The sequence below is a fragment of the Anser anser genome, assembly GCF_964211835.1.
Source record: "Anser anser genome assembly, chromosome: 3".
Taxonomy (NCBI): domain Eukaryota; kingdom Metazoa; phylum Chordata; class Aves; order Anseriformes; family Anatidae; genus Anser; species Anser anser.
In genome coordinates, this window is record NC_139722.1 from 76,190,362 (window position 1) to 76,217,790 (window position 27,429).

General features: G+C 38.2%; 1 protein-coding gene across 5 annotated transcripts; it reads right to left on the reverse strand.

Moving 5' to 3' along the window:
• Nucleotides 1–97: 97 nt before the first annotated feature.
• Nucleotides 98–25,770, reverse strand: RNASET2 (ribonuclease T2). Of its 5 annotated transcripts, none has more exons than XM_083829583.1 (11): nucleotides 25,637–25,770; nucleotides 25,300–25,523; nucleotides 21,530–21,634; nucleotides 19,041–19,107; nucleotides 13,530–13,585; nucleotides 12,553–12,610; nucleotides 11,588–11,658; nucleotides 7,142–7,255; nucleotides 4,973–5,018; nucleotides 4,689–4,763; nucleotides 98–2,804 (listed from the first exon to the last, which is right to left on the reverse strand). In XM_083829583.1, exons 3-11 carry the CDS (start codon nucleotides 21,616–21,618, stop codon nucleotides 2,613–2,615), a joined length of 768 nt encoding a protein of 255 aa, XP_083685709.1. In that variant the 5' UTR covers nucleotides 21,619–21,634; nucleotides 25,300–25,523; nucleotides 25,637–25,770; the 3' UTR covers nucleotides 98–2,612. The 5 variants fall into 5 exon arrangements, with proteins under 5 accessions (XP_083685709.1, XP_083685711.1, XP_083685712.1 ...); XM_083829585.1 differs by having other exon boundaries at nucleotides 25,647–25,716; XM_083829586.1 differs by lacking the exon at nucleotides 25,637–25,770 and having other exon boundaries at nucleotides 13,530–13,582; nucleotides 25,300–25,600.
• Between the last annotated feature and the right edge of the window lie 1,659 nt (nucleotides 25,771–27,429).

The window sequence follows — 27,429 nt, forward strand, 5'->3', positions numbered from 1 at the left end:
ACATAAGAATAAAGCCCTGCACAGAATCACAAATGCAGCAATGGGAACCTTGGTAATGCTGAAACAGAAATGGAAGAATTTAATTTAACTGAACTCATTGTGATTTTGTATTCATCTTTTATTAGCTTTTGAGCATTAACAATTTCTTAAACACAATCCTTGAAAAAAGCAACCCTCTAGTGGTGTCCTTCATTGCTGTATTGGGTCTCTATTGCTATAAAAAGCAATAAAAGGTGGAAAAAGATGAGGAGTGTGACAAAAAATGCTGAGTGTGACACCATATGGTATGGAATATCCCTTTGGTTGGTTTAGGTCAGCTGCCCTGGTGATGTTTCTTTTCTCACATCTTTGCCCAACCATAGGGGAGTTAGGGAGAGTCCTGATGCGGTGCCAGCACTGCTCAGCAGCAGACACAACACTGGTGTGATACCAGTGCTGTTCTAGCTACAGGTGCAGAGCACAGCACTGCAGGGACTGCTGCAGGGAAAGTTAACTACATCCCAGCCAGAGCCAGTACAGTTGCAAACACGTTATCATACACAATACATACACAAACATATACATATATGGGAATTTTAGAAAGTACTGTCTGCACAGCTGTCTGCTGTTCTTATTATCAGAATATTACGCATAATTATTAACGTCAATCCCTGAGAAACTATTGAATCACCACAGCATTTCCAGAAGGTAACATACCTTTCCTGACTGTTTCAGGGAATGTCAGTGAAATGTCCAAAAATTACTGATAAGCAGTAGATTATTTCTGGTCTTTGAATAAACTTTTGTGCTCTGAATGCATGCAAAGTTCTCACTGAATTCAGTAGGCACTATGCAGATACAGTCAACAGCACGACGTAAGTATGAATCTTAGTATGACCATCCAAAAATCACTGAAAAAACACTTCTATCTCAGATTTAATACAATCAAACAGCACTTGAAACCAGTTCAGCCAAGAATACTAACATATTTAAAACAGCAGTAAATTTATTCCTTGATATAGCAAATACCATGTTGCATCCTTAGCCTTTTCCCTTCAGAATTCCAGTTTTGATGACAAAGGTCAATTTCTAGTACTTCCAGTAAGACCCTAATGGTGGAAGGGGAAAGAGCAACTTTAAAGGCTGTATAGCATACCTCAAATCGGTTACATTAGTTATACTCCTGCTCTCAGGAAGGAAGACATTTTGAAAGAGACACCCCCACTTTACTGAAATGTAGACACAATAGAGTGCAAAACATATTTATTACTTTTTTTTTTTTTTTAAATCCATGTTTCTAAAGTGAGAACTTGAAAAAATGACAGCATTCTGGAAGGGCAAAGTAATTGAGCCTTAAATGAAAGAGACAGGGGCAGTCAAATTGGGAGTAAATGTGAATGGTTTCTAAACCAAAAAGATATGATAAATATGTTCTTAACACTGCATTTGACGTTTTTAGTTATATTTTTCTAACAGGTGCTTCTTTGAGCCATAATTTTCTTTTGAAAGACAATTTGAGACACTTGCATCAACACAGCACTGTGTAGAGGATATTATCCAAATCTGGTCTTATTTGGAAACATCCAACTTTGTGGCTTGTTATCAACTGTTAATGGACAGAAAAACACTACTGCTAACATTTGTACTTTTCACTGAAATTCCTGTAATGTTTACTGCTTACCTACAAAAAGCGGTTTATTGGAGCCAAGTGATTTTGCGACAATCTCATTTTCAAATAAAAGTTTGGGCATGCACTTCTGTGGGAATGTTAAATGTTCAAATACTATAAAAAAATTAGAATAATGTGTTTCTAGGGTCTAACATTATTTTCCTATACTAGCAGTAACTTAAGATCTGTCATTCTTCACGATTGTATGAAGTCACTGTAACAAAGTCAATCTAAGAATAGGCAAGGCTGCAACTAGAGGCTTCTGGGGGTCCTTTTGGCAGAGAAGCCAAGACACGGTGAATGCTATTTCATTCACTAAGGAGTTATGTAGAGGTTGTCATCTTTGGTCCTTTGCGATCTCTGGGTGAGGAAAGGTTTAATGCTTCAAAGGATGTGGTCTTTACTTAGAACTTCTAGAAGGCAAATTTACACATGACAGTGGGTATTGTCTGTGAAAGGATCTTCAGATAGGTCTCAAGTTCTTCTGATCTACAATATTTTCTTCTCAAGAAATTGTCATCTCATCTCAAGCTGATAAACATCCTTTCAAAACAAAGAATGACTTAATTGCTCTCACTCACTGGCATAAAACAGAAGTGGCTAAAGTAGCAGACTTAACTGCATATGAAACTAAGAAGTCACATCTCTCGTTTGAACAGTTATTCAAATTAAAAATGAGCCAAAAAGTCCAGGCTGAGCTATAAATGAGATACTGATCCCATCAATATCAGAGCAACAATTCAAGACTTCAGCCTATGTAACTGATACTACAATACAGACCCTCCTTCTTTAATGGCAAAAGATTTTTTTTTTCTCCAGCAAAAATCCTCACAGCATCCTGAAATAGACAGGTTTTTTTAATATTGCTAAGTCAAGACTGTTTTCCAAGGTATACTGTTCAAGGGATTTGTTGTTGTTGTTGTTGATTTGTTTTGTTTTAAAAGTTTTTCGAATTCTTGTGGCTTCATTTGCGATGTTGGACCTGTGAAGGATAATAGACTGGAAGAGTGTCACTGCAGACAGACAACTCTCGAGTTCCAAGCTGCAAGTCGGTCTGCAGTCTGTTGGATTCACCCTTTGGCTCTGTGCAGTTTCTCAGCTGCAATTCCTTGGTGAAGCAGAATTCAATCTGACCAATTGTTTGTGCTTTTTCACCCTAGAAACATGAGGAACGAGATCAGCTTATTGTGGAGAAGACAATAAACCACTTCTTCAGATATACTGCCTGTCTATTGCATACAGTAGTGCTTGTTTGTACAGTTACCTCTTGAAAAATGTGAAGGGGACAGGTATTACAGGTATCTGCTTCAAACAGCTTATAGCGCATACTTTTCTTTAAGGAGCAAGCAAACAAGAAAACACATTCCATCACCATAATTCAGTAACAGTTTGGGGAATCTGCTTAACTAGTAAGCCTCATTATGAAATGCTGCAACAGATTATCATAGAATGACAGAATGGCTCGGGTTGGAAGGGACCTTAAAGATCATCTAGTTCCAACCCCCCTGCCATGGGCAGGGATGCCACCCACTAGGATCAGGTTGCCCAGGACTTCATCCAACCTGGTCTTGAACACCTCCAGGGACAGGGCATTATCTTAGCATTTACCAAATTTGTCTAGTACACAGAAGCTGTTCATCTTAGAGAGGAGCTCTGTTTGAATTCTGTAAATATTAAAGGATACGTCTGACCCAAAATTCATCTTTCATCAATTTTTTCAGAAGAATGGGAATTGAAGCAAAGGAAGTTCACCAAAAAAAGAGAAAAACTTGTTTTTATAATAGTTTTTTACTGAATAGAACACAGAAGTAGGCTGCCAAAATTAGCAGAAATGTAATTTCTGGACTTCAGAACAGAGTAGAGAAAAAAATATTGACTGGAAAGAAGGAAGTAAGGCATGAAAATCTTTCATATAGGAAAGGAGATTATAAGAAAAGCCCCAGGGAATGCATTCGTATAATAAAGTGCATATGGAAAAAAAAAAAAAAAAAAAGAAAAACTAATTTTGAAACCACTATGAACATAAGATATAAAATAAAAAATGTACTCTTTTAAAAATTTATTTTAGTTTGGGCTTTTTGTTTTAAAAAGCTTAAGAACACTGCATTGATAACTTTGGGTCTCTAGAAAGGGCTACCTTTAAACACCTGGGGTGTCCTCTGTCCTTTCTACTACCCATTAGCTTCAACTGTTAATCACAGGAGATCCAAGCTGTAAATTGTTGTCACATAACATGAGCAGTATCCCTATTGTACTAAAAACAATGGCAGAACTACAGTGAACAGAGATAGAAACTGGGGGTTGTGTTAGCTCTGTATTTCTTCAACATCAAGAGGTGGGTGAGGGTTCAAACCACATTCAACTCATTATTTTTGCTGCTTAGAGCAACTTAAAAATACATTTTAAAATAATTTTATCCTTGAATTCTTTTTCATGTGAAGTGACATCTGAGTACAAAAACCTCAGAGCACTACTAAAGCAAATGAGCTGACAACACAAGAGCTATTAAACTCCAACAGGAACTGTATCTTGGCAAGTTTTCGTAAACTTGCTGTCTGTGTATGGGCTCCTTTCAGCTCATTCTTGTTGGTTCTAGTAATTTGCTATACAGCAAGTAAGCTTTAGCAGAAGCAGGAAGTACTCAACTACAGTTCACTTCTAGCATGATGGTTACAGCATTCACGCAAGAGATGAGGGTTCAAATCTTTTAAGGCAAATAGGGCTCTAAAGCCCAGAGCTCCTACTTTATGGGTACCTATCCTAACAGCAAAGCTGTTACATAAAGAATGGATAGTTCCTCCATTAACAATATTTCTGTGTTAAGAAAAGGCTACAGCTCAACATAAGCTTAAATTCATGGTGTTAGCATGTAGGCAATGTTTTTGTGAACTCAATTCTAAGAATTGAGCAATATCTGATCTCTAAGGAGCTGCACCCAAAAGGAACACCCAGACTGTGCTGCAGATTTTTCACTATTTTTGTTTTTTTCATAGAAAGTGTTTATTTGTTTGAAAGTGGTAAAGCGTGTGTTTGTTTTTACCTCTTCTGGAGGAAGACATTGGATCTTTGGTGTTACACCATAAAATTTTGTAAGAACTTCTTTTATGGCAGTCATCTGAAAAATGAAAAAGCTTGTATAATTTATTAAGTCACTAGCACATCTTCCAACAGGTCTCACATTTCTAATTTTGCAAAAAGTTTTAGAAAAGCACGACTTAAAAAAAAGCAATTAAAAAAATAAGATCATTTACTCTCTAGAAATTAATTAACTTATGCTGAAAGAAGAACACGTGATCTTGTTTCATATAAAAGATTGCTTCTTACCTGGTAATATGTACTGCTTGGCTTTATCCCAGCTTTCTGGAGATAACTGAAACAAAGATAGAACACATTTTCATGGTTCCTATATGCAAATACAGCTTCATAACCATAAGGTAAATGAATAATCTTAATGAGAACCTGGCAAGCATTACAATGAGAGGAAGCAAAAGAAACTTCTCCTTCATACTCCGCCAGGCCAAGGGAAGGTTTCCTTTTCTGAAAGGCCACTGCCCACCCAACTTAGCAGGGTCAGCACAAACCCTCTCCCCTACCTTCGTTGAAGGAGCTGGAAGAGTTGAGTCTTCAGAGACAGCTAGGGGAAAGGACTATGCTACCGTCATTTGCTGGATCTTCATATTGCTCTGTTGAGTGCCAGGCAGGGCATATAGTTTAACTGTCTCCTTTCCCCTGCCCCAAGCCATACCCCCGTGCTCTGACCCCTGTGAGGGATCTGAGGCAGATTTGTGAGGCCACTTGACACACCGTCATGTTCTAATGCAGGGAGGGCTTCCTGGGACAGCAGGCGCACAGCACACAGAGAGAGGCATGTGCCACAAGGATCAACATCAAGGTCAGGACAGATACATTTCCAAAATTACTTTGTAAGGATGTTTTTTATTAGAAAGGTTGTTCACATAACAAAACAAGGTAACTCTCAGTATCTTGTAGCTTATATACCCCTTCCTTTAGATTCATTCCTGAGAACAACTTAAAGTGTGGACTTCTAAAAAGTCTCAGGACCCAACAGGTTCTCAGTATTCAAGTCCCAGCTTCTTCAGTAATAACTGGGAATGTTCAGCATCTCTCAGGATTTAATCCGTAAGTGCTAATAATGCTCAGCCCTTCCCAGATCAAGTTCTGCACTGGAGAAATTTAATCCAATCGTCTAAAGGTCTACCTGTTTATGAAAGTCATTTGACACTGCATATGAGCAGGCCAATAAAAGAGATGATGTTCTGTCATTCTTACAGGAGCCTGTAAGACATCCTCTTTTTAATAACTTCTTATTTGGAAAGTTTTAATCACTCTAACACTACTTTTTCTCATAAAAGTATAAATGAAGCACAATGAGAACATTAGCAGTCTTTACTCTTTTCAGTGAAGATTAAATTAATTATGTTCATTTTTACAATGCAGAATATGCTATGAGCAATTAGCCTCAAGATGCTTCAGTCTCTATTATTTTTCATTACACACGCTGCTACAGAGTCACATAATCGGTCACTGTGCCATCTGTAAAATGTTTTAATCACACCATCACCGCTACTTAGGCAATTGACTTATCAGACATTATTAATTTTAACACTACATATGACGTGCTCTTAAGCACTGTGTCTAGAAAAATGTGATTAAGTTTTACAAGACACCTGCAAAAACAGGAGGGGGATGGAAGAAAGACATTTTCTTTGTGCATATGAATGAGACTGTTAAACAGACTGCTTGGACAAGACACTGACAGAACATGAACTTTTTTTTTTTAAATTTTATTTTTTTAAATATACATTTCTAGATACAAAAGGACAACTTCTCTCCTCTCTCAGATACTGTCTTTTTACACACACACAAAAAAAATATTGGTCAACAAATCTGAGTCGAACCCTTTCCCACCCACACCAAGCATTTATCAGGAAAGGACTCTGCACTTTTGACATTCATTGGCAGCCACGTTGTGTACATACAGTGCTTGGACACATTGCCCTTTCGGACATCCTCTCTTGCTGCTAGCTCTCAGCCCCTTCCCAGGATGTTCTGCACAATTTTGCCTGCAGCTTGTCCTTCCCTCTGAGCAGAACACTGCTTTTTCTAAACACGGTTGAGTGTTAGGCATCAGTATGACTCAGAGGTCTGAGAGTCTCAACGCTTGGTTTAGAAGTCTACAGGTACCGTAGCTTTTGGTAGTGAGATATAGCTGATACAGCTTCTCAGAATGTTCTGGCTTACATTGTCTAAAAGGTTTCTGTGAAGCACTCTGCTGCCTTAACAGACTCTGAAGTGACCAGAGACATTCTTCTCAAAGTAGACAACATCTCCTCTGAATTCCAGTACCAGAAATAATTTACGCTAAGACTGATTTCCCCTCTGCCATGAGATGATTATACTCATTTCTTGTTAGATTTTAAACTTTTATAAACTATTTGAAGTAAGAGCAGACCACAGAGTTCACTAACATACCCATTAAGATCAACATGCTGGTAGAGCTCCAGGGTTTTACCAAAGTATTTCTTTTGAGAATTGAGGACCTCAAGTGTGGCTGCACAAGTCCCATGTTTCTCCCATTCATGTTTCCTATAGCAAGTAAGCAAAATTCAGGTTTCAGATAACATTATTTGCAGATATCAAGAACCTTGGTAAATCTTAAATCTTAAAGTCAAGAATCTTAAAGGGTTTATGTAAGAAGTATGATATTGCACACAAAAAATACTGCTCACGCACAAAAAAAAAAGAACAAAAACCATCACTCCTACCATTTGAATTACAGCACGGAATAGAATGCAAAAGAAAACAATTCCTGTAATTTGAAGGAAGACAAACTCAAACAGGACAAAAAATGTTAAATTCAAAATACATTTGTATCAATTCTTAAGTTTATTGAAAGACTAAACAGTATATTTTTAGTAAGACCACCAGTTTTTGTTTATTTTGTTTTTTAAGTTTTCATGAGCCACTTGTATTAAATAAGTGTCGGTTCAGCAGATGTGCACAAATATTTACCATCTAATCACAAACCCTAGCACTACCAGAGCATTCCCTGACCTTATGATGTCTTAGTACCTCATGGAATGGCAGAGAAGCACAAGGACAATTTTTTTTCACTTGAAGATCTGCCTTTGAATTGTCCATTCATAATAATTAGATTCTTCTTAAGGAATGAAAACACTTTGACTAAGTTATGCTTGGATCTAGAGAAATTCGTATGCTACTTCCAAACAGAGAATGCATAAATAAACTTGTAGTGTCAAGGGATTTGAGACAGGAGAGAAGATTTTAACTCCAAGTTCCCAGATTCAGCCTAGTTGAGTGTTCTCATCTTGGTTGTTACACTCAACTTGACTGCACATTAAGTGAATTGCTTACCACCTGCAGAAGTCCACTTCACATGGGTCAAAGAGCAGGTTTCCCAACAAGGGACTTGAAATTACTGATGACAGAAGAGACTTTTTTTTTAAAAAGAAATTGAAGCTATTTCAGGTAAACTTGGCAAGAGATATTGGCTGAGAAGCTGGTTTGGACCAGAGGCAGACAACAGTCAAATCCAAATAGCTACTGGAGCAGCAATAAGCTGGAGGCAAGGATTTGCACGTAGGATGCCTATTTTTCTTCAGAAAAATATGTATTTATGCATGTGTGTAAACCTTATGGTAAAGTGTTGTGACTGTCTTTTACAGTCTGTCAGTGGTATGTGAATTTAAATGTCCTGCTGTTTCCAGAAAGAAGGCAGAGATAGAGGGCCAAAGATCTGATGGTGCTCAAGAAGCATATCGTTGCTAACATGAAGCTGCTGTTGGAATGGTTTGGTCCAGTTTGCACTGGTCACAGGGGCCAGGCCATGGGGCTGTGGGGATGCTTAATAGAAAGGCACAGAGCTACCCACAGACAGTGCCTGTGCTTCATCGGCTGCAGCAAGCCAAGGACACACTGGGTCCAAGTTTTTCAATCAGTCTTTTGAGTGTTCCAGACTGGAGAGAGAGTTTAGAGTCATTATAAAACAATTACAGCAACTTTAAGATAACATTTCTTTTCACATTGTTACTTGATTTTTTTGCAGCACAGCAACGTGGAAAAACAAAGTGACGCAGATATAGCTAATTCTGACCGCTCGAGCACAGGCATACGAAATTTCACCTTCACCTCTTCCACTTAAATACAAACTGAAGCAGGTAGGAAATGAAGGAGTTGTGGGTAACAGGGAATAATAAACAGTTTGTTTAGAAATTGAAAGAATTTATGTCTCAGTGCTATTCACTGAGACATTATCCTTCATGTAGGCTGCAACTGACAAGGTCATTTTACTTGAGCCTTAACTCATATGCAGAACATAGCCTCTTGTAGTCACGAAGACCAGCCCCCCTTCTGTAACTCTTCATAATTATAAGCTAGGCAGTAACAGAGTGTATATGTTACAAGAACTTCGTGACATTTTTTCCTCCTCATAGGACACAAGTACTTTGGCAAGCACACAGGAGTGAAGGTTGCAGCGTTAGATTGGGTGCCACTACGTAATTTGTCCTTCTCCATAATTTTCTTGACAATGCTCTTAAGAATAAACGCTACACTTGCATACCTGGAAGCTAAATCCTACAAATGACATCTTAAGGGGCTGCAGAAATGCAAAGGAATGAAATAGTAGAACTCATTTGTGTGGAAAAAATGCTAAACCTCAGAAGAGATTTTGCTGCTTCTTATGTACAACAAGGACAGAGTTCCCCCAAGCTCAAAGTCATGGAGATACGGTAGACAAAGCTGGAAGCACATCAGATGGATCCAAGGGCTGTAGAAAACAACCCAGCTTGAAAACTGCTTCCTTGGGATAGGAACAAAGGTCTGCAAGTGCTGCCCACAAAATATTTCAGATGTATGTGTAACAGTTTACAACCAATTTCAGTTAGTAAATTTTGAGATCCAAAGCACCCATACCCCTCTATCCTGTTATAAGCAATTCAACCCTGTCCAGTTCAAATTCTTGGGTGGCAATTGCCACAGTTCACAAGATGAACAGAGATGAGCAATTATCTTTACAGAGGCACCCACAACCATTTTTCAATACCCATGAAGAACCCTTATCTCCTCCTTTAAGCCAGAACTCCAGTTAGAGATAGACACATGAAGAAATATACTATGAAATTACAGCAGTCATGGAAAAACCCTGATGTGATACACTGAGATATCCAACATCCATTTTGCTTGTCACTGCTTATGTTCTTTATTTAACTGAGGTGCCTTCAGTGTACAACAATGAAAATCAATCAGATTTACTTTCAGATTCTCTTTTCTGCCATATTGGTCCTTCCTTTTTTTTTTTTTTTTTTGGGGGGGGGGGCTTTGTTTAACACTAGAGATAAACATGTTTTTAAAAAAACTTGAAGTAAATATTTTAACTGAATTAAGGTGTACAACAGGACTTTATTAGCTTTCAACTAGCTTAAAAACTTAAAAGCTTGCATTTACAAAATCTGCAATTAGAACTGCCAGTTATAGTGCACTTGTCACTGTACTGAAAGGGAGTGAATTACTCTGTCAATCAAAATATTGGTTATGGTGTTCTAATCTAACTTTTCTATCACTTTTATACTAGTGACGTTTCCAGGTATTGAAATAAGTTCTGTTTGCTAGCCTTGAACTGAAACGAAAAAGGCTTTGTATCTGTTTATACCTACTGTCTACCAAAGTATCTCTGTTAGTAAAACAAGGACTGGTATGCACTTGTTTTCATGAACAGGCAGGTGTTCAGGGCATGGGAGGTGCTAGATTTAGGATACATTTTCTTGTTCTTATTCCAGGAACAGTTTAAATTGGCATAAACTTGTGATATCACTGAAAGAGGCAGTCATGCTCTCCTTGGAATAGTGCAAAGAGAAAGAGAGATTACCACTTTTGACATTTACAAGTTCAGACTGCCATAAGACACTTGTAAGACCAGTTTAGGACTTGGAGGACACGGATCTTCTGTAGAACAAGGACAAGACTAAAATTAACACCCATTCCCTTCAAAATTCTTCCTTAGTGACACAGGGAGGAAACAGTCCTCCAATCCAAAGGAAAGCCCCAGAGGCACTTAGAGCTAAGACAGCTAGAGGCAGCAGCATTTAAAGCTATACACTCTACATCTTACCTGATGTTACTGCTTTCACAGTAGATCTGGAAGAGCAGATTATATTGAGTGCATTATTATAAACTAAAATCACAGGCAATTCAAACTGAAGCCTGTGCAAACTCATATAATACTCATACTGCTCTTCAGTCCAAGTGTCTGATGATTTAGAAGTAAAGAGAAACATAGTAAAGAAGGAAAACTGTTGTCAGGAGAGGTATAAATCTTTCCTATAAGCCAAGCAGGTTGATCACTAAACAAATTCCCATTTGATCTGATTTAGGCTGCTAGGAAAGTAAAGAAGAGGAAAGTCTGTAGGGAAATGGCTAGGACCATACAATGAATCCTATTTGCCCATTCCTTCCTCTGTGTGAAAGTCCAAAAGAAAAGGTCTCTCAAAGCCAGGCAACACAGTGAAGGCAGCTAGGACGAGGCCTGAGAGCTGCTCTTGCAGCGGGTTTTTACATCCCTAGAGCACAACTGCTATGCAGATTTAAATGTGTTAGCAGCAGCTGCTTCTCCTCCCTGGGGACAAAGAGAACAAACACATTCTCTCTCTCTCTTTCACCAAGTTCCACTTCTCCAAAATTGCTGCCATAGCCCCTTCTTCAACAGTATGCATTTTGCAGGTGCTATAGCAAAAAAACTTTAAGAAAAGAAAAAAAAGAACGTGTGAAGATGTATCACTTTCAGTGTCTTCCTGGATGCTGCTTCTCATGCATAACATCTTACCTGAAGAATTACTAATTCAGATTGGCTTTTTTGGTAAAATAATATCCAAAATACTTTTTAATGTTGTTTGTACTCACCAGAAATGGGTACGATTCAAAGATGAATGAATTACATCTGGCCAATAGCGTCTCATGTCTGGCATAAGATCCTAAAAATAACACAAGTAATTTATAAATAAAAACTTACCTGCAGCTGAAAAACTATTTTATACACAATCTACATGTATTGATAAATTTTCTAAAACCGAAGCCTTGTCTTTCAATAGCCCCAAAAGAAACATTTACTTGCAGAAAAATAAGAGAGGTCCTTTTCCCCAGTACTCTGAAAATGCTGTTGGTGGTGGTGACAGGTAGATGTGACTATCTGAATATATTAATACTGACACACTGCCTTGAAGTAAAATTTTCCTTCTACTGTTCCTGCAGAAATTGTTCAATCATGGAGCTTTTCATAGCTGTAGACTCAAGTCTCCCATCCCCGCTTACATGAGGGGGTGGAACCTCATGGCCTCCAGAGCCCCCCTCCAACCTCAACCATTCTGTGCAATTCTGCAAATTAAACATAGATATTTTTAATAAATAACCTTTCTTTAAAAAAAAAAAAAAAAAAAGAGAGGACTATTGCCACTGGAGAAGACACATAGAAACTCTGTCTTATTTTCTGTGTTCTGGCTTTCCAGTGGAAAATGGAACAGCGAACACAAAATGACTGTACATTTTTTCACAGGTACTTGTTACCACTGGAGAGCTGTGCCTATGTTCTCTAGACTTTTTGGTAAGGAAGAAGTAGCTGAACAAGACAAATCACATGTCTGCAAAATGGAGTATGAATAGCCACTAATGAACACAAGCACTGCAATTTCAATTCATACCAGAAGCACCTAATGCCTTTTTTGACTCCTTGAAAGAACATACCTCTCAGCAAACTACATTAACAGCAATATATTATGAGCTACAGATTTTGCACATAGGAAGTGCAAAAGTAATGCCACTCAGCTCTGCTTGGTATGACTTTTTTTGGTTTCTTGTTTTAAAATAAATACCTTAATCTCTGTGACATTGAAATGCCATGTCCTATTACATTCTTCACTTTTGTCAGGCCTAGAAAAGCAAAACAGAAGTGAAAAAAAGATGTTTTCCAAGTCACTAACAGTAAGAACAACATATTACTAGCCTGAATCTTAAATATGCAAGATTATAGCTATAAATTTGATTTAAATATGCAAGTAATCCATCAGCATCTACAGTGTTTTATAAGTAAAAAAATACTAATCATTATATAAGTTATAGCTAAACCTTTTCCCATATAGAAGCTCTAAGGCCTTTCAACCCATCACCCTCTGTAAACAGTGCACAGGGGGAGTAATGATATGGAAGAGTCTTGCACATGTCACTGATGACACTGACCTTCCCAACCACTGCACCAAGTGACGATTCTGCAAGTACCACCAGAAAGTCACTGGAAATCTATATATAATGCTGTTCACCTTTCCAGGACATACAGCTTACCAACCTCCCGTCCTGAATTTTCCCTATGTTTCTCATGAAAACTTTCAAATTGCTGCCATGGACAATAATTCCAGGTAGTTTATTCCTTTGAAACAAATTTGTTTTTTGTGTACTTTTACAATATTTGTGCTGAGTTAAGGTACTTAAAGGCACAGGCACTCGTGAGACATTAACAAATCCTGTGTACTCAGAAAGAAAAAGAAAGAGGGGAAACCATACTTCCCTTTCTGTTTGAGAACATCAGTGATGTTATAAAAAGTTGTATAAACAAAATGCTCATGTGACAAGAAGATTTTAGTAGCTCAGTGAATCATGGGATATACAAGAGTGCACAATAGTTTTATATCAAAACATAGACTTTGGATTTCCAGAAAAACAAAGGCTTTTGTTTGAAGCAATTATAAGATTAAACAGATAGATTGAGCACTTCAAAAACATCACTAAACATCCTTATATGAAACTTAAATTTCAACGTTTCCAGGTTGAAATAAAAAACAATCTACAATCATACCACAGTCCATGAATTGTCCAGTATTCCGGCGGATCTTGACAATCATTAGCATTCTGCTGTGGAAAACAAAAATATAGAATATTTGTTATGTGTGTCCGGGGATGATGGTTTAGAGGGAAAATAAAAGCTCATTCACTGGTGGCCCAAAGCACTAGTAAGACATGAGAGTTTTTGCTTGCACAGACCAGTTCAGGTGAACTCCAGTTACTTGAACCTGTTATGAATTGTGTTGCTTAGCTGACACCAGCAAGCACTAAAGTTTTGAAGCAGACTAAGTGAACACCAGGGGGGGATCCTGAATGGGCAGTTACGAAAAGAAGACAAAGGACAGGTTCTGAGCTAATAGGAAGTAGTCTGATCCATGCTAAATGAATAGAGGTAATTCTACATTTATCTTATATTCTAGGTGGCAATTCTAAGTATTTTTCTCATCACTGGATCTTTTCAAGGAGTGCAGAACCATTAAAATAAAATTTAAAAAAAAATCAAAATAAGCTATAATATTGGACAAGCACACTTTAAGTGTCCAAGAGCACTTTTGGTCTTATATTAAAAATAGAAAAAAAAAAATACAAAGAGTACATTAAAGTGTTTTGACTTGAGGGACAAGGAAAGGGAGAAAGAGGAGGAAAGAACATATACATTCCTGCCAACAATACCCCCAGCCAAAACTTCAGATAATGCAGGAGAAATAGCCTAAACGTTAACTCTTGTTTAGAGCAGAATACATATTCCTCAACAGACAAACAAAAATGTCTACGTTCAAACATCACAGAATAACATTACTGTATTTTCCTTGATTACCCTGCTTAGTAATTAGGGCTCTTTTCAGTAAACACTTTTCTCCATTAAATAACAGCCTCTTGATACTTTCCTTCCCCAAAATAATTGCTTTCCTTTTTAGCTTGCATCACATATCCTGCCTTAATTACGCTACAATGCCTTTTATGCGATGCTGGAACAAGAGCAGTATAGACAAGTGCAGAGAGACCTGTAATCTCACTAATTGCCTTATGCATGCCACAAACCAGTGGCTGCAAAACTGCAGCATCTGCAAGACTTTCATGTTCTGTGCCCATTTCCTTCCTCTTCCCTCCTGCCACCAACAAATAGAAGCAATTAAACCCAGCAACAGCGTTTATTCCTGACAGGTTTTCAGCAAACACACTTTGGAAGCATCTAAACGATACCGCTCTTGTAACGACACAAGCTTTCTGGAGCTGAAAGACTGCAGCTATCCAGCCCAAAATACAGTAAATCTATAGCCAGTGGCTAATCACGCCCTGAAAAACAGCCTGCCAGATAATCGGCTTGTGCAACCAGGGTGGGAACAAGAACAGTGCAGTTGTGCTTCTTACCCAATCTTTTACCGCAGTTCCCATTCAAGCTAAAGGAAACCCCACAGCATTTTAAATTTAAGGCAGTTTACTCAATCAGGGTTTAGACTGAGACCCAGGACCCATTTTGGTTCCAATCTGAAACAATATATTCTGTAGTCAGAAGGAAAGCTAAATGGTCAAAATGTGATTAGACTGCCAACATCTTAAAGTCTCCCTAAAGATCAGATAGGACCCTGCACTGACTCTGAAAAGCTCAGTGGCATGACACTAAAAGTCACCAGCTTGTTTCCAGTGGGTAAAAGCCTCCTCAAGCCAGTTGGCACATAAACACTCTGGGTAGAAGTGAACAAAGAACTAGTGTCCTTTTAGCTTTAGGTCTGTGGGACGCCAGGAATCAGCTCTACCCTATTGCAGCATTAACCCAGTTAGCTATTTTTTCTACACATTTCATGATATTGTTGGTGTTATGCTGCAGGCTGGCAGCACCATACAGTCAGTGCCACCTGTGACACAGGAGGTCACACACAGCATTTTGGCCAGCTTCATTCACCTTCCTTTCCAGTTCTAGCCATGGTATTTTTCCAACGTTTCCTTTAAACCAATATTGTAAAATAAGCAAACATCATCCTGAGAAGCTGGGTATCCCTGCTACTTCTGCAAAACATTTCGTGTTAGCCTTCCTGTTTACCATATACTGACTGCTGAGGGATTGTTTCAAACTCAGGCAGCTGCCAACTTGAAACGGAGTTACAAACATGTATTTACAAGCAGGCACTGGACCTCAGAAACTCTTCCAGATCAGGTTAATTGGAAAAAGGAACATTGTCTTCTCTTGTTTTAAAATAATTCGACAACCAGACCCACCCTAGCTAACTATGTGGCCGGTAACACTGAGACAAGCAGCAGTGGGCCTCTGCAGCACCGCCATGCTGCGAGGAAGCGCTGGAGCCAAGATGGCCGACACGGAAGGGCCACTGAAAACTGTCAATGAAAGGACTGAATTTAGAAGATTGTTTTAAAAAAAAAGATTGGGAGGAGGGAAACAAAACATATTTACTTTTTGTAGGATGTTTTTCTCCAGCATGAGATAACAGACAAAATCCTTTTGTGTGTTTATCCTTACAGCACGTAGCAGAGACCCGCACAAACAACTATACCAGACATTATTCACATAGAAGTTGGAGGCGTAGATTAAGAGTTATCTTCGGAGTTACACTGGTATTTAGGAAAACATTTTCTCTTCTGTTCCAAAATAGCATGTCTCGTGCTTGACTCACTTCAGAGGTAGTTTTATATACAAGCATACACAGAGATAAAGGAATCGTTTTACCTGAGAAAGTTTTTGATCTAATGCTTGATCACAACACTGAACTGCCATCCCCCTTACTCCCTTTAATTCTTTCTATATTATGCAACTATTTTTTATCAGAAAAAAAGGAGAAAAAAAAAGAAGAAAAATAGTGGTTTTATTCTTCCTTAAGTCTTTGCTACACAACTATTTCCAGAGACTGGAATTAGGAAAATCTTTTATCTCATGAAAAAATTAATCTGCTGCTTAACACTACATTCAAACTTGAATTCAGGTGGCTCTGTTCACCAGCTTATTCTGTTGTCCTTTCTTTGATTCTTTCATTTAATCAGCACATATATATTGCAAAAAGATCACAACAGGGTTTAGTACCCATTTCTTCATAATCCTTCGCATTCTCACCACAGCAGGAACTGAATAGCATACACACTTGCATCAGATTTGCCCCATTTCACAAGGGAACACCCAGAAAAGATCTTCTCTTTTTACAGTCTCCAAGAAACAAAAGCTGTAATCATAACATTTCTCTAAGTTCTTGAATTAAAGATCTTCATAACTCCATAATAGGTGAGGAAAAAATCCCTCTGGCTGCCCTCGACTTGCTCCTACTTCCACCTAACAGGATTCACACTCATTTGGGACTGAAAAGTCTAAGTTTGAACTTACCACAGTTTTTTTCTAAAACATGTACTTTCCAGTTTAATTGTGCAGATCACACTCAGTATTAAAAAACGCACCAGTTGAACACAATTGCATACAGCTTAAAGCACAGGAAGAGCTGAGAGATGTACAGTCTCAAGTTTCTAGCATGCTGAAATGTGTCCACTAAATTTTAAAAAAAGGCCTTTCAGGACTCTGAAAACCTTAAATGCTTTTTGATGCACACAGATATACAAACAAAAGAGGAGTTAAGATGCAGGTCATCCACACACCTATCAAGAATACAGTATGAAGTGAAGTTCCCAGTCTGTAACCAGGTTCCTTTACACAGGAAGCATAAACTACTAAGTACTTGCACAAAGTCGTGTAACAAAGCTTTTTGTAAACATTAAGTGATATAATGCATTATGCAGTTTCCTTCACCCAGATACTGTTTTTCCTTTTGATATCATGTCAACAGTTTTAAACTGAAGAATGATATTAAAAATATTTCCTCACTGAAATAAAATAGCAATCATACATAAATACACTAAAGATGCTGAAGAACCTATATACTTTTTTTAAGGAAAAAAAAAAAGAAACAGCAGAATTTGGGAACCCCTCTAAGTTAATACATAGCTTAACAAAAAGAAAGCTGATAGAAGAGTAGAATTGGAACTCCATGTCTTCGTATGACTCAGGGAAGTGAAACTGGGCAAAAAGTCACTTCACACGATTTTAATTTCATTTTTTCTTCCCTCCTTTGGGATGCTTCTGTCAGAAAATCAGAAGGAATTAACATAATGTGTAAGAAAGCCTACATTTTCTGAAGCTTAATATCCTCAATTATTCACTGCAATTTCACTGTAAGTAAATACAGGTTATTTGCCAATTTACCAACAGTAGTACCCTAGAATTAAGAGTAGCAGCCCACACATAGTGCCCGAACTGATTGTTTTTCTCACTCTTCATGACTCCATCTCATTCACTCACGCAGAGGGTTTGAATTTCTACTGACTCTGAATGCCCACTCAAGCCAGGTGCTACATATTCCAGAAGACCAACACCTCTGCCTGAAGTTAGTTACAGTGATGTTTGTTAAGCAAAAGAAAAAAAGAAAAAAAAAATCAGACACAAAGTGCATCAGGTCTCCCTCTGACCCACCTCAAAAAAAAGAGCAAACAAACATAAACCAGAACAATGGCCACTCCTTGGTCTCAGTTAAACGCAGAGCTTTCATATTGTTATCTCCCCTATACGTTTAACTAGTGTAAAGCACATCCTTTTCTCCACAGAAGTTTCTGGCATTATATAAGTTTTGCTGCTACTGCTTTTATATGTAGTTCCAGAAATAGGAATGAGAAATTTAAAAGTACCTAGAGCATTAAAAAAAAAGACTCTACTATTGTAATAAATAAACCTAAATGTCCCAGAAGTGGGACCTTTTTGGCTCCAAAACCATTTGACTGAGACTAAAGCTTCTGTATTACCCTCTGAGTACTTAATCCTTGTGTCAGTAAATCTGATTACATCTTCCACTTTGAAGTACAGCATATTTTAATTCAACTATATAAGAAGAGGCCTTCAAAGATTTCCTGCATTAAAAAAATGTTCTATTTACCAGATGGTAATAGGTATTTAATAGCAAAAGGTGCATAAAATTACAATTCTAATTTATGTTCTTGAAAGACATATATTGGGAGGTCAGGTTCATTTTTCATTCCCACCCCCAAACACAGAAATGCTCCAAGACACCCACAGCTTTACAGCACTCTCTTTTTCCAGACCAAATCCGTATTTGATGCGTTATCATTAAAACTTTGAAGCCAACATTATAAAACTAAACCTTGTTGTGCAGCAGACAGTTTAAATACTAATCTGCTGTCTTCAGTCAAACGAGGCATGCAAGTTTGCTTACAGAGTCTGGTAAAAGTCTAGGACTAATGAGAGATGAAAAAACATGTAACAATTAAGACAGAGTACAGTATGTCCCACATTGACTATTATAGTTATAGCATGCCATGATTCTCTCTTTACAGCTACAGTAGAGAAAAACTCAGAAAGTTACAAAAGTTGCACCAAGATCAGTCAAACCTTTTATAAAGATATAGGTGTATAAACAAGACTAAATACTTAAGGGGCTTTATTTACTCTCTTTTCAAACACTTATTGTCCAAGGCTCCCTTTGACAGGATAAAAGAGAATGAAACACAAAAATCTCACCTTACATACAGTCACTGGCCAATGATGAGCAAGATAAAGCTTCTTCCAGGTATGAGGGTGGCTGTCACTGGAGGAAGAAAATATTTTTTTTTTCTCAAGTATTTTGAAAAGAACAACACCTCCAGTTAGCAGCACAATGTCTACTATATATCCCCTATATATATATAGGATAACACATTGCCTTTAGCTGGCTGGTTCTGTTTACAGCTTCTATTGCAATAGAACTCCCAACAGTGCAGGACCATACTATAACAGATCACATAGAAACAGCATGTTTAGAAACCTGCTAATACCCCCTCATTGTTAAACAAATTCCATATCTGGCATCGTATCTCCATATGCTTCCTACTTCTTAAGATATGAAAAAAAATGTGGTGTTCTGTTTTATATTTAGGAAGGTGCCTACCGGCAAGCTTTAACAACAACAACAGGTATTTTCTTAGGATATTAAGAATTTTCTAATTCTGCTTGATGTATGCATTAGCTAAAAAGAAAGTATACAGCATTCTTGGAACTGTAAGCACTCTTCTGAAATGAAAGACTCCAGTCAAGCACAAACAATGCAACTGACACTACAGGAGATATAATTTGATCTGGCAAGTGTCACCAACCTTTCAGACAAAAAAATTTGAATAAAAAATCAGAATAAAAAAAGTAACAACCATAAATCTCAGAAATGCTTAATTCATTATTTTACAGACAAACACTGCATTTTTAAATGCTTAACATAAATTAACTAATTTTCAAGTATTAAAAAAATTATGAAACTGTGACACAGCCTATAAGACCATACCTAAGAAATAAAGAAGGAATTTCCCATATTTTACAAAAGCACTTGTGCTTCAAAGCCTTTTAGGATAAAGAGATCTATAATTCACAGAGGCATAAGTACTATCTTATTCCTACACAAGAAAAAAAGTTCACAAATTTTGTTTAAAAAGTGATGTGTGATTTGTTTAAAGTGACACTTTAAAAAGTATCTTCAACACTTCTACAGAAGCATCTTCATTTTCCAACAATTCCAAGCAGACATTCTGGATAAACTGGAAGTGGATAAAAACCTGTTGCTTCAGACACTACAACAGATGCATTAAAACAGATGCTATAAAGCAACCACATTAAGTAACTAAATTAAACAACAGGTGGAAAAAAAAAAAAAAAGAAAAGAACAGCAAAACTGCGACTTGTTCAAACTGACAGCACTATGTGCAGAAGTGTCAAAATAATTATTCTCTGGAAGCCAGTAGCCATGTCTCCTTGTTTGTGCCTGCTGGAGTTTGTATTAAAAAAAAAAAAAGTTGTATGAGAAAGCTATTTCTCAACTTGAAGGAGTAGGGATATTCTCATGTTACATCAGTTCCTTTTTTTTTCCTTCTGGTTTTGCTAGTTTGTAATGGTCATGTTTATTCTTAAATATTCACATGCATTTGTGTTTTCTAAACAATTTAGCCAAATAGGTCTAGAACAAATCAGGCATAGTCACAATGAAAGCTATTAATGCTTCTAACTGTTTTTTACTGTGGAAACTGTTTTTGCTGTGGAAGCCTGAATACAAGAATTCCCTAATATTGTAGAGCACTTAATTTCCTTGCTTAGAAAAATACTATCTTTCACCTATATTTGAAATTGTAGGTGAATTTCCACAATGATGAGCATGCCAAAACAAGTTCTCCTAAAATGAGAAATCAGCCTTTTTTGGCTAATGATAGATCAGAAAATTGATTTAGGTTATTAAAAAATGTAAGTTTTAGAAACTTAAGCTTAGTACTAGAAAGGCTTTCCAAGGAAAGCCATTTTAAACACATCAGGAATGTCTCCCTTTGTTTTCAACACAAGTTACCCGGGCACCATGCAGTTCAGCACTGTGCCTCTATTCAGAGCTGCCACTGTTGCCACCATGGCCAAGCCATAGCTCAAGTCCTGTGATTTTGAGAAACCTCAGGACAGTGTCTAAGTCACCAACAAGTCAACATCTGAGCCCAGATTTTGCCAAGTGTGGCAACAACCAAAAGGCTGCACACCTAGCCCTAGCTGGGATGATGTATGAAAAAGAATTTAAAATTAATGGAACTGAGAAAACAGCATGCAAAAAGAAAAAAGTCCAAACAAACAAGCAGAAGTATACAGTTGGTGCAATTCATCCCATAGGAGTGATTGCAGTTTTTACTGGTCCCAGAATTAGTTCTCTTTTTTGTCACCATTACATTGCAAGTTTAAACAACTTATCTAAAGCAAAACTGTGAAGCTTTTAAGTTTAGCAATTGTAATTTAAGTTTCCCTCTTTTTTCACCAAGCTCTCCTTCTAGGCATGCCCTCCACTCCCCCAGCTAACATATGTGAATCACTTTACCAGTCTTCTAAGGAAAGCGTAACACATCAAAAATAGCACATAGTAAAGCAAGAAAATTTACACACATTAGAAGTTAAACTGTAATGTTCTGCCCTTAAGAAGTAACTATTAGAGGTTTCTTTTTTTAATCATGTCTTACCTCTGAAGGAATTTATCTGAAGTACACCAACAACATAAGGCCATAGAAACACAACCCAAAATCCAATAGTGCAGCTTAGCAGGCTTCATTTTGTTAATCAGATAGCTGTAAAAAAGTATTTAAAAGAAATCTTTTACTTATCCAATGTTCTTAATTGCAAGTGTAGAAACACAAAAAAACAGAAGTATATCAGAAAAAGCAGGCAATAACAACTCTACATTTACAGGAATGATTAAAATGAGGATCTCTTTCAAGGCTATGCCTGATTTTCCAGTTTTTATATTCTAACTTTCATAAACTAATAGGTGAGATCAGCTTTGAGGTTTTTTCTTTGGTTGGTTTGGTTTTTGGTCTCAGAAGAACCCCTCTCCAATAAACAAAGATGCATACATTTTCCACGCAACTATACTTTAGGGTAATGTAAGACTATACTTGTGGTCAGCTCACGTGCTAGGAGTGACTCATTAAAGAAACTTTGAAGTCAACATTGAACATTCATGTTGGATTGACCAAGGCTGACATTAGAAACCCACTAGAACTAAACTATGATGTCTAAGGATGAAATTCCCTCTAAATGCAAGTCAGCTACTAAACTGATGTTTAAAAAAAAAATGCTGCTAAAAACGAATTGGTGCCAGTTCTTGTTATAAACCTGTAAAAGCCTCTACAAAAACAGGCACTTGACTGGTCTACCTATCACCTTGTGAACCCTGGAAATCAGGGGAAAAAAGCAAACAAACAGAAAACCACCTTAACTTTCACCAACAGGCAACTTTCACTCAGCACAAGTCTAAAAACCACAAATGCCTACTGTACAAATACATCACAGCATTTCAAATGCTGCCTCTTAGATGCCAGAAATAGGAGCACAAGTACATATTTACATGCCATTTTTAACGCCTTACCAAACCTACTTTCCAACTTCCTCGTTTTGACAGCCCCACAGACTGCAGTACACGCAGATACCCTGTGTATAGCCTATGCCCTGTTCCAACACCACTCACTACACAACTGATATCCCTTTTTTTCATGAAGGTTTTAAAATTAATCCCCTCTTATAATGGCCAAAAAAAGCCCATTTTGACAGCAGTAAAGACAGTGCTGATTCAGCCATAACAGCTAACTTTAGGAAATTCGGTGCAATTCTAATCCACAGCTGTTTATAAGCAAGAGTCCATTTCTCCACCATTATCATGCAGCTCTGGACCAAGTTACGAGCCTGACACCTGCAGTTCTGCAAAACATCTGTGGCAGAGCTCATCTACACAGGAGATGGACTCCCGGCTTGCAAAATGTGTCAAAAATTCAATACTGGTGCGGGGTTGGGGCAATAATTGTCTAAGTTAACCACACAGATTTATTACAAATTTTTGCCAAATTGTGAAGGAATTGCAGCCATTAAGCTATTTATTTCTTTCAAATGTTAATTTTTCTATAAATTTGTGATGGATATATATATTATCAAGGTAAACAGTCTGGCCTACTTTAACATACAATATCACTAAACAAACCTTACCTGACAACTTTTTCTAATCTAGTTTCAGAAAGAGACAGAGAGAGAGATGCAGGATTTTCACTAATGAGCTGAGAATGAGCACAAAAAAATCATAAAACTTACTGTGTGCTATGTCGTATATATACAAAAGTGATTAATAATGTAAAACTAAATTTTGATAAATAGCCAAAACAAAACCACTTCTGTCATATAAGATGTGTTATATTCACTTACTGTACACACACACACAAAAAAAATCACAAGTAAGCAATTAACTGCAGGGTATTCAATCTCCTTAGGAGTTCTGCATTTAAAGTGAATTTGAGTCTCACCACATGAACAGCAGGAATTAATAAAGTGATATTGAGCTTTATAGACCTGTTTATGATTTCACCTACTGTTCTTTTCATTCGATAATCAAGCAAGCAAGACTAATCTTTCTGCATGATAAACCACCTAGCCAAGTTAAAACATTGAGAGACATAAGGAGTCTTCACATAAGATTCTGCCCTGCCTCCAAAATCACATTTCTTCAGACAGCTCAGAGTACCAAGTAAAGACAATAATGTTACACAGCATCATCAGAAAGGCTACACTGTAGAAGGGTCTGGGAGAAAAAACAAACATTTTCAGGAAGTAGATTGTGAAAGAAAAGCTAGCAAGCATTATGACACTTCTTTTGCAAACTGGTATGACTTCACAGGGCAGGCAGGCACAAAGAAATGGACTTTTTGCAGAGACAAAGTTGCAAAAAAGCATAAAGGCAATAATCTACTTTTTCATTTAAGCCCTTCATTTGGTCAAATAACAGCTTGATTGAGGGCTTCAGAAAACGCTGTTATCTGATCAATGGAATAATGTTTATTCTGCATATTGCTTTGCCCCCTGAAACTGGAGCATAAGGACAACAGGGACAGCAAATAGTTCTAACAGCCTCTAAACTTTTATATAAGGACATTTTCCACTGATAAGCAATACATGCTGAGGTTTTAGTTTGGAAGACCCTAGTGGAAACTAGGAAAAAAACAGTGGAGCTATGGTGACATCATCATGACAGACTAAGCAATTTACTTGAGTTCATCTTTTATCAGTCTGTGAAACTGATGGTGGGAGGAGAAAAGTGTCAGTCTCACCTGAAAAGCACCCAAAGGACACAGGCCTGAGGAAATACACATTCAAATTAAAACTGTATTAACAACTAAGATGTATGAAGCGTGTTCATGTTTTAATGGAAATATACTTTTGTTTAGTAAATTACACTGGATTTCTAATTCCACACATACAAGAAAAAAAAAAGTGTATAATTTGGTGTGTAATTAGCATAAGATATGTTAATAAGAGGAAACATGAATTTTTTATTATGAAAGTTCGTTATAAGAAGTCATAATATTCCAAAAGATTGTAATTAGGAGAACCTACTACTTAAAAATGAAACATGCACAGAAGCACAAAGTCACTACTTGAAACTTTAGTCTATTGACTCATTTTCCCTATAGATAAAAACCCAAGTAATAAGAACAGCTTCAGGATGATTCTTGGTTTACTGTGTCTGGATACTAATGCAGAGCACTACTGTGTGTGTTTGTAACTGTCAGGATGAGCCCACTTTCAGCTATACAAACATTGCTCACTGCTGATGTCAAAATTACCTGCCCAGACTTAACAAGGACTTGGCAGAACTTGCTCTTGTAATAAATACTGACAGGATCTTTAACATGTTTACTACTGTTTAAATTCTAATACAGCACATTGAAGAGACTGTTGACATAGCACATGCTTCTTTTGGATGTCAGCAATTAACTTTATTCTACTCCCTTACTTTCGTTTTGGCTTTTAACAACTAGCTTGACCAATAAAGGTCATGTAAAGTTTCCTGGTTTACATTTAGTTCAGGCATATAGACTCAGAGAACAGAAAAGGGGCTGCAGAAGAGCACTTAGGCATTTGTGAGAGGACTTACATAGTTCACAGGCTGCTTGATGTCGGCAGCAGTGGCTAGAGAGCACAGGGCAGCTCAAGCTACCTGGCAGCTAGCAGTGCAAAAAGGAGCACCCAGGTTTGGTGCCATCTCAAGCAGGGGAACACACGCTATCTCTGCCACAACAAGTTAGACAGCCATGTTACTAAACCCTGTGTCAGAAGCACTAATTTATTTCTAGCAATGCTCTCAGGTCTAGCAGTTTCTACATTACCCCTCCTGGCTACCCCCTCTTTCCAAGTCTGACCGCTAAGTAACTAGAAAAGCACTTTAAAGATCTCCAAACGCAATACTCACGTCCACTGTCACTGCAGCTCTTTAGCAGAAATTTCTCGCCACGTCTCTCACAAAGCAGAGCTGGGGCAGGAGGGCTTTGGAAGGAGCCTGGGGCGAGCTCGGTGCTGCGCTCAGCAGCTCCGCTGACTTCCTGGGGAAGTCTCGAGCAAGGCTGCACGTGTGCTCTGCTCGCACATTAACCCGCACGCTGCTCCACTTCGGGCGCGGCGTTGGAACTTTTTTTCCTGTGGGGAAAAATAAAAAATAAAAAAATCACATTTTAATACAGAGACATTTCTGAAAAGAAGGCAGCACAGCCAACACCTCAGAGAGATGACTGCAATTGGCAAGAGGATACCAAAATTGACAAGCGTTCGTGTTCACCTCCACCTCCTCCTCCACCTCCTCCTCCTGGCCCCCGAGGCTGAGGGCGGAGCGCACCCGGGCCGCCCGCCCCGGAGGAGGCCGAGGCCGAGGCCGAGGCCATGCCCGCCTCCCCGCCGGGGATCGAGCTTCCGCCCGCTATGGCCGGGAGTCGCCGCCTGGCCTCCAGGCGGCCGAGGCAGGGCGTTGCTGGGCCGGGGTGTCCCGGGGAGGGGTCCTCAGGCCGTGCGAGGCCGCTGCGTGCCCTAACTGTGCTCAAGCCGCGGGTGAGGGGAGCTAAGGGAGGCTGGTACGTAGCTGTGCTTCCTCAAAATGCCGGGGGAGGCTGGAAACGCCGGCAGTCGGGTTTGGAAACAACGGGCCGCTTCCCAGGGAGAGGGAGCCCAAGGCAGCGATCACAAGGATCCCAGACAAGACTTGGCTGGCTTCTTTGCTGTGGCAAACCACACAGCAAACACCCGTCTCTCTGGTGATGCGTGAATCGTAAATGCCATGTGCGATCGTTAATGCCTATTGTGTACTTTTGAGCTACGGGGGATATGTTGCAACCGTCCTCCGTGAATACGCTTGAGAAATATGTGGGCAGATCTACCTCCACAAGCAAAACAGCAGTTGTTTTGAACAAAATAATTACAGTCTTTGTGGTAAAGTCTTTGTTTAAAGTTGCATTATTATTCACTGGTAACATATTCTAGTTATGTTTACACAGTAACAAAGAGGATGAGGCAAAATTAATCTTTGCCCACCTTTCTATGGAAACATGAAAATGTCGTGCTGAATGGACCCAGTGATCTATCTGCTGTTGTCCCTGATAGTGTCTGAGGTATCAGAAGTTTCAGAAATTTTGTTAAGAGTTAAAAATAATAAAGTTCTCCGGAGCCTTGTATTCATCATTGCTTCTTCTCCCGCTGTTGCTGAGGGCATCGCCGCTCCATCTGGCACAGAAATCTTCGTCACTGCCCATGAGGAGCCAGCAGACAAAGCACTGGGTTATTCTCTCATCCTCAGACTTTATATTTGCAGAGGATGGATGAAATGAGTGAGCTGTGCTGCATGTACAGTACAGCTTGTGAGGTTTTGTGCACCAATGCTGATCCTGTTCTGAGGCACAAGAGGGATTTACACTCTGAGGCTGCAAACTAACACTTTGCATTTTGGGTAAACTAAGCCCAAAGACAAGTTTCCCCTTTAAGGTGGTTTTAAAGAGAGGTTCAAAGCTGATCTGAAATTATGTAGGTATGTTAAGTTATTAGAACAACGAAGCAATGCTTTTATGTCACGGTATCATTACAAAATAGTGTATGTTAATGGAGGCTATTATTAAAATAAGTGTTTTGGCAAATATGAGAAAGGTAGACAAGGGAGAGCGACTTTGGGTAGATATCACCCTAAGAATTTCCATTTAATATTTGTCTGTGTACTGGAAACAAGAAAATTGTTAATAAATCAAAAATCTTAAATCAATTGTTGTATCAGATGCAGATGCTGATACCTTTAATGAAAAAGAAAGCCAGGTTCTATTTTCAGTGTTTTCAACCTTTTTATGTCATGAATATATGACTACAAATTGGTGGAAGACTGAGGGTACGTCAAAACATTTGAAAAATTTCATCTAAATTTTTCATGAAAATATCATTTTCCTCAAAAAATTCCAAACAAACTTAATTGTATCTTATACTTGTAATGAATGCTGAAATGTTTTGTTTGGAAAACAACAGCAACAACAGCAACAACAACAAAAAGAGTTTGGCATGATTCATCTTCTTT

Coding starts and splice junctions, on each gene's coding strand:
- RNASET2 (XM_083829583.1), bottom strand. CDS start 21,618: ATGAAGCCTGCTAAGCTGCACTATTGGATTTTGGGTTGTGTTTCTATG. Junction 5,019..7,141: donor CAGCATGTTGATCTTAATGG/GTATGTTAGTGA, acceptor TCTTTGTTTCAG/TTATCTCCAGAAAGCTGGGA. Junction 2,805..4,688: donor AATGTCTTCCTCCAGAAGAG/GTAAAAACAAAC, acceptor TCATGTTTCTAG/GGTGAAAAAGCACAAACAAT.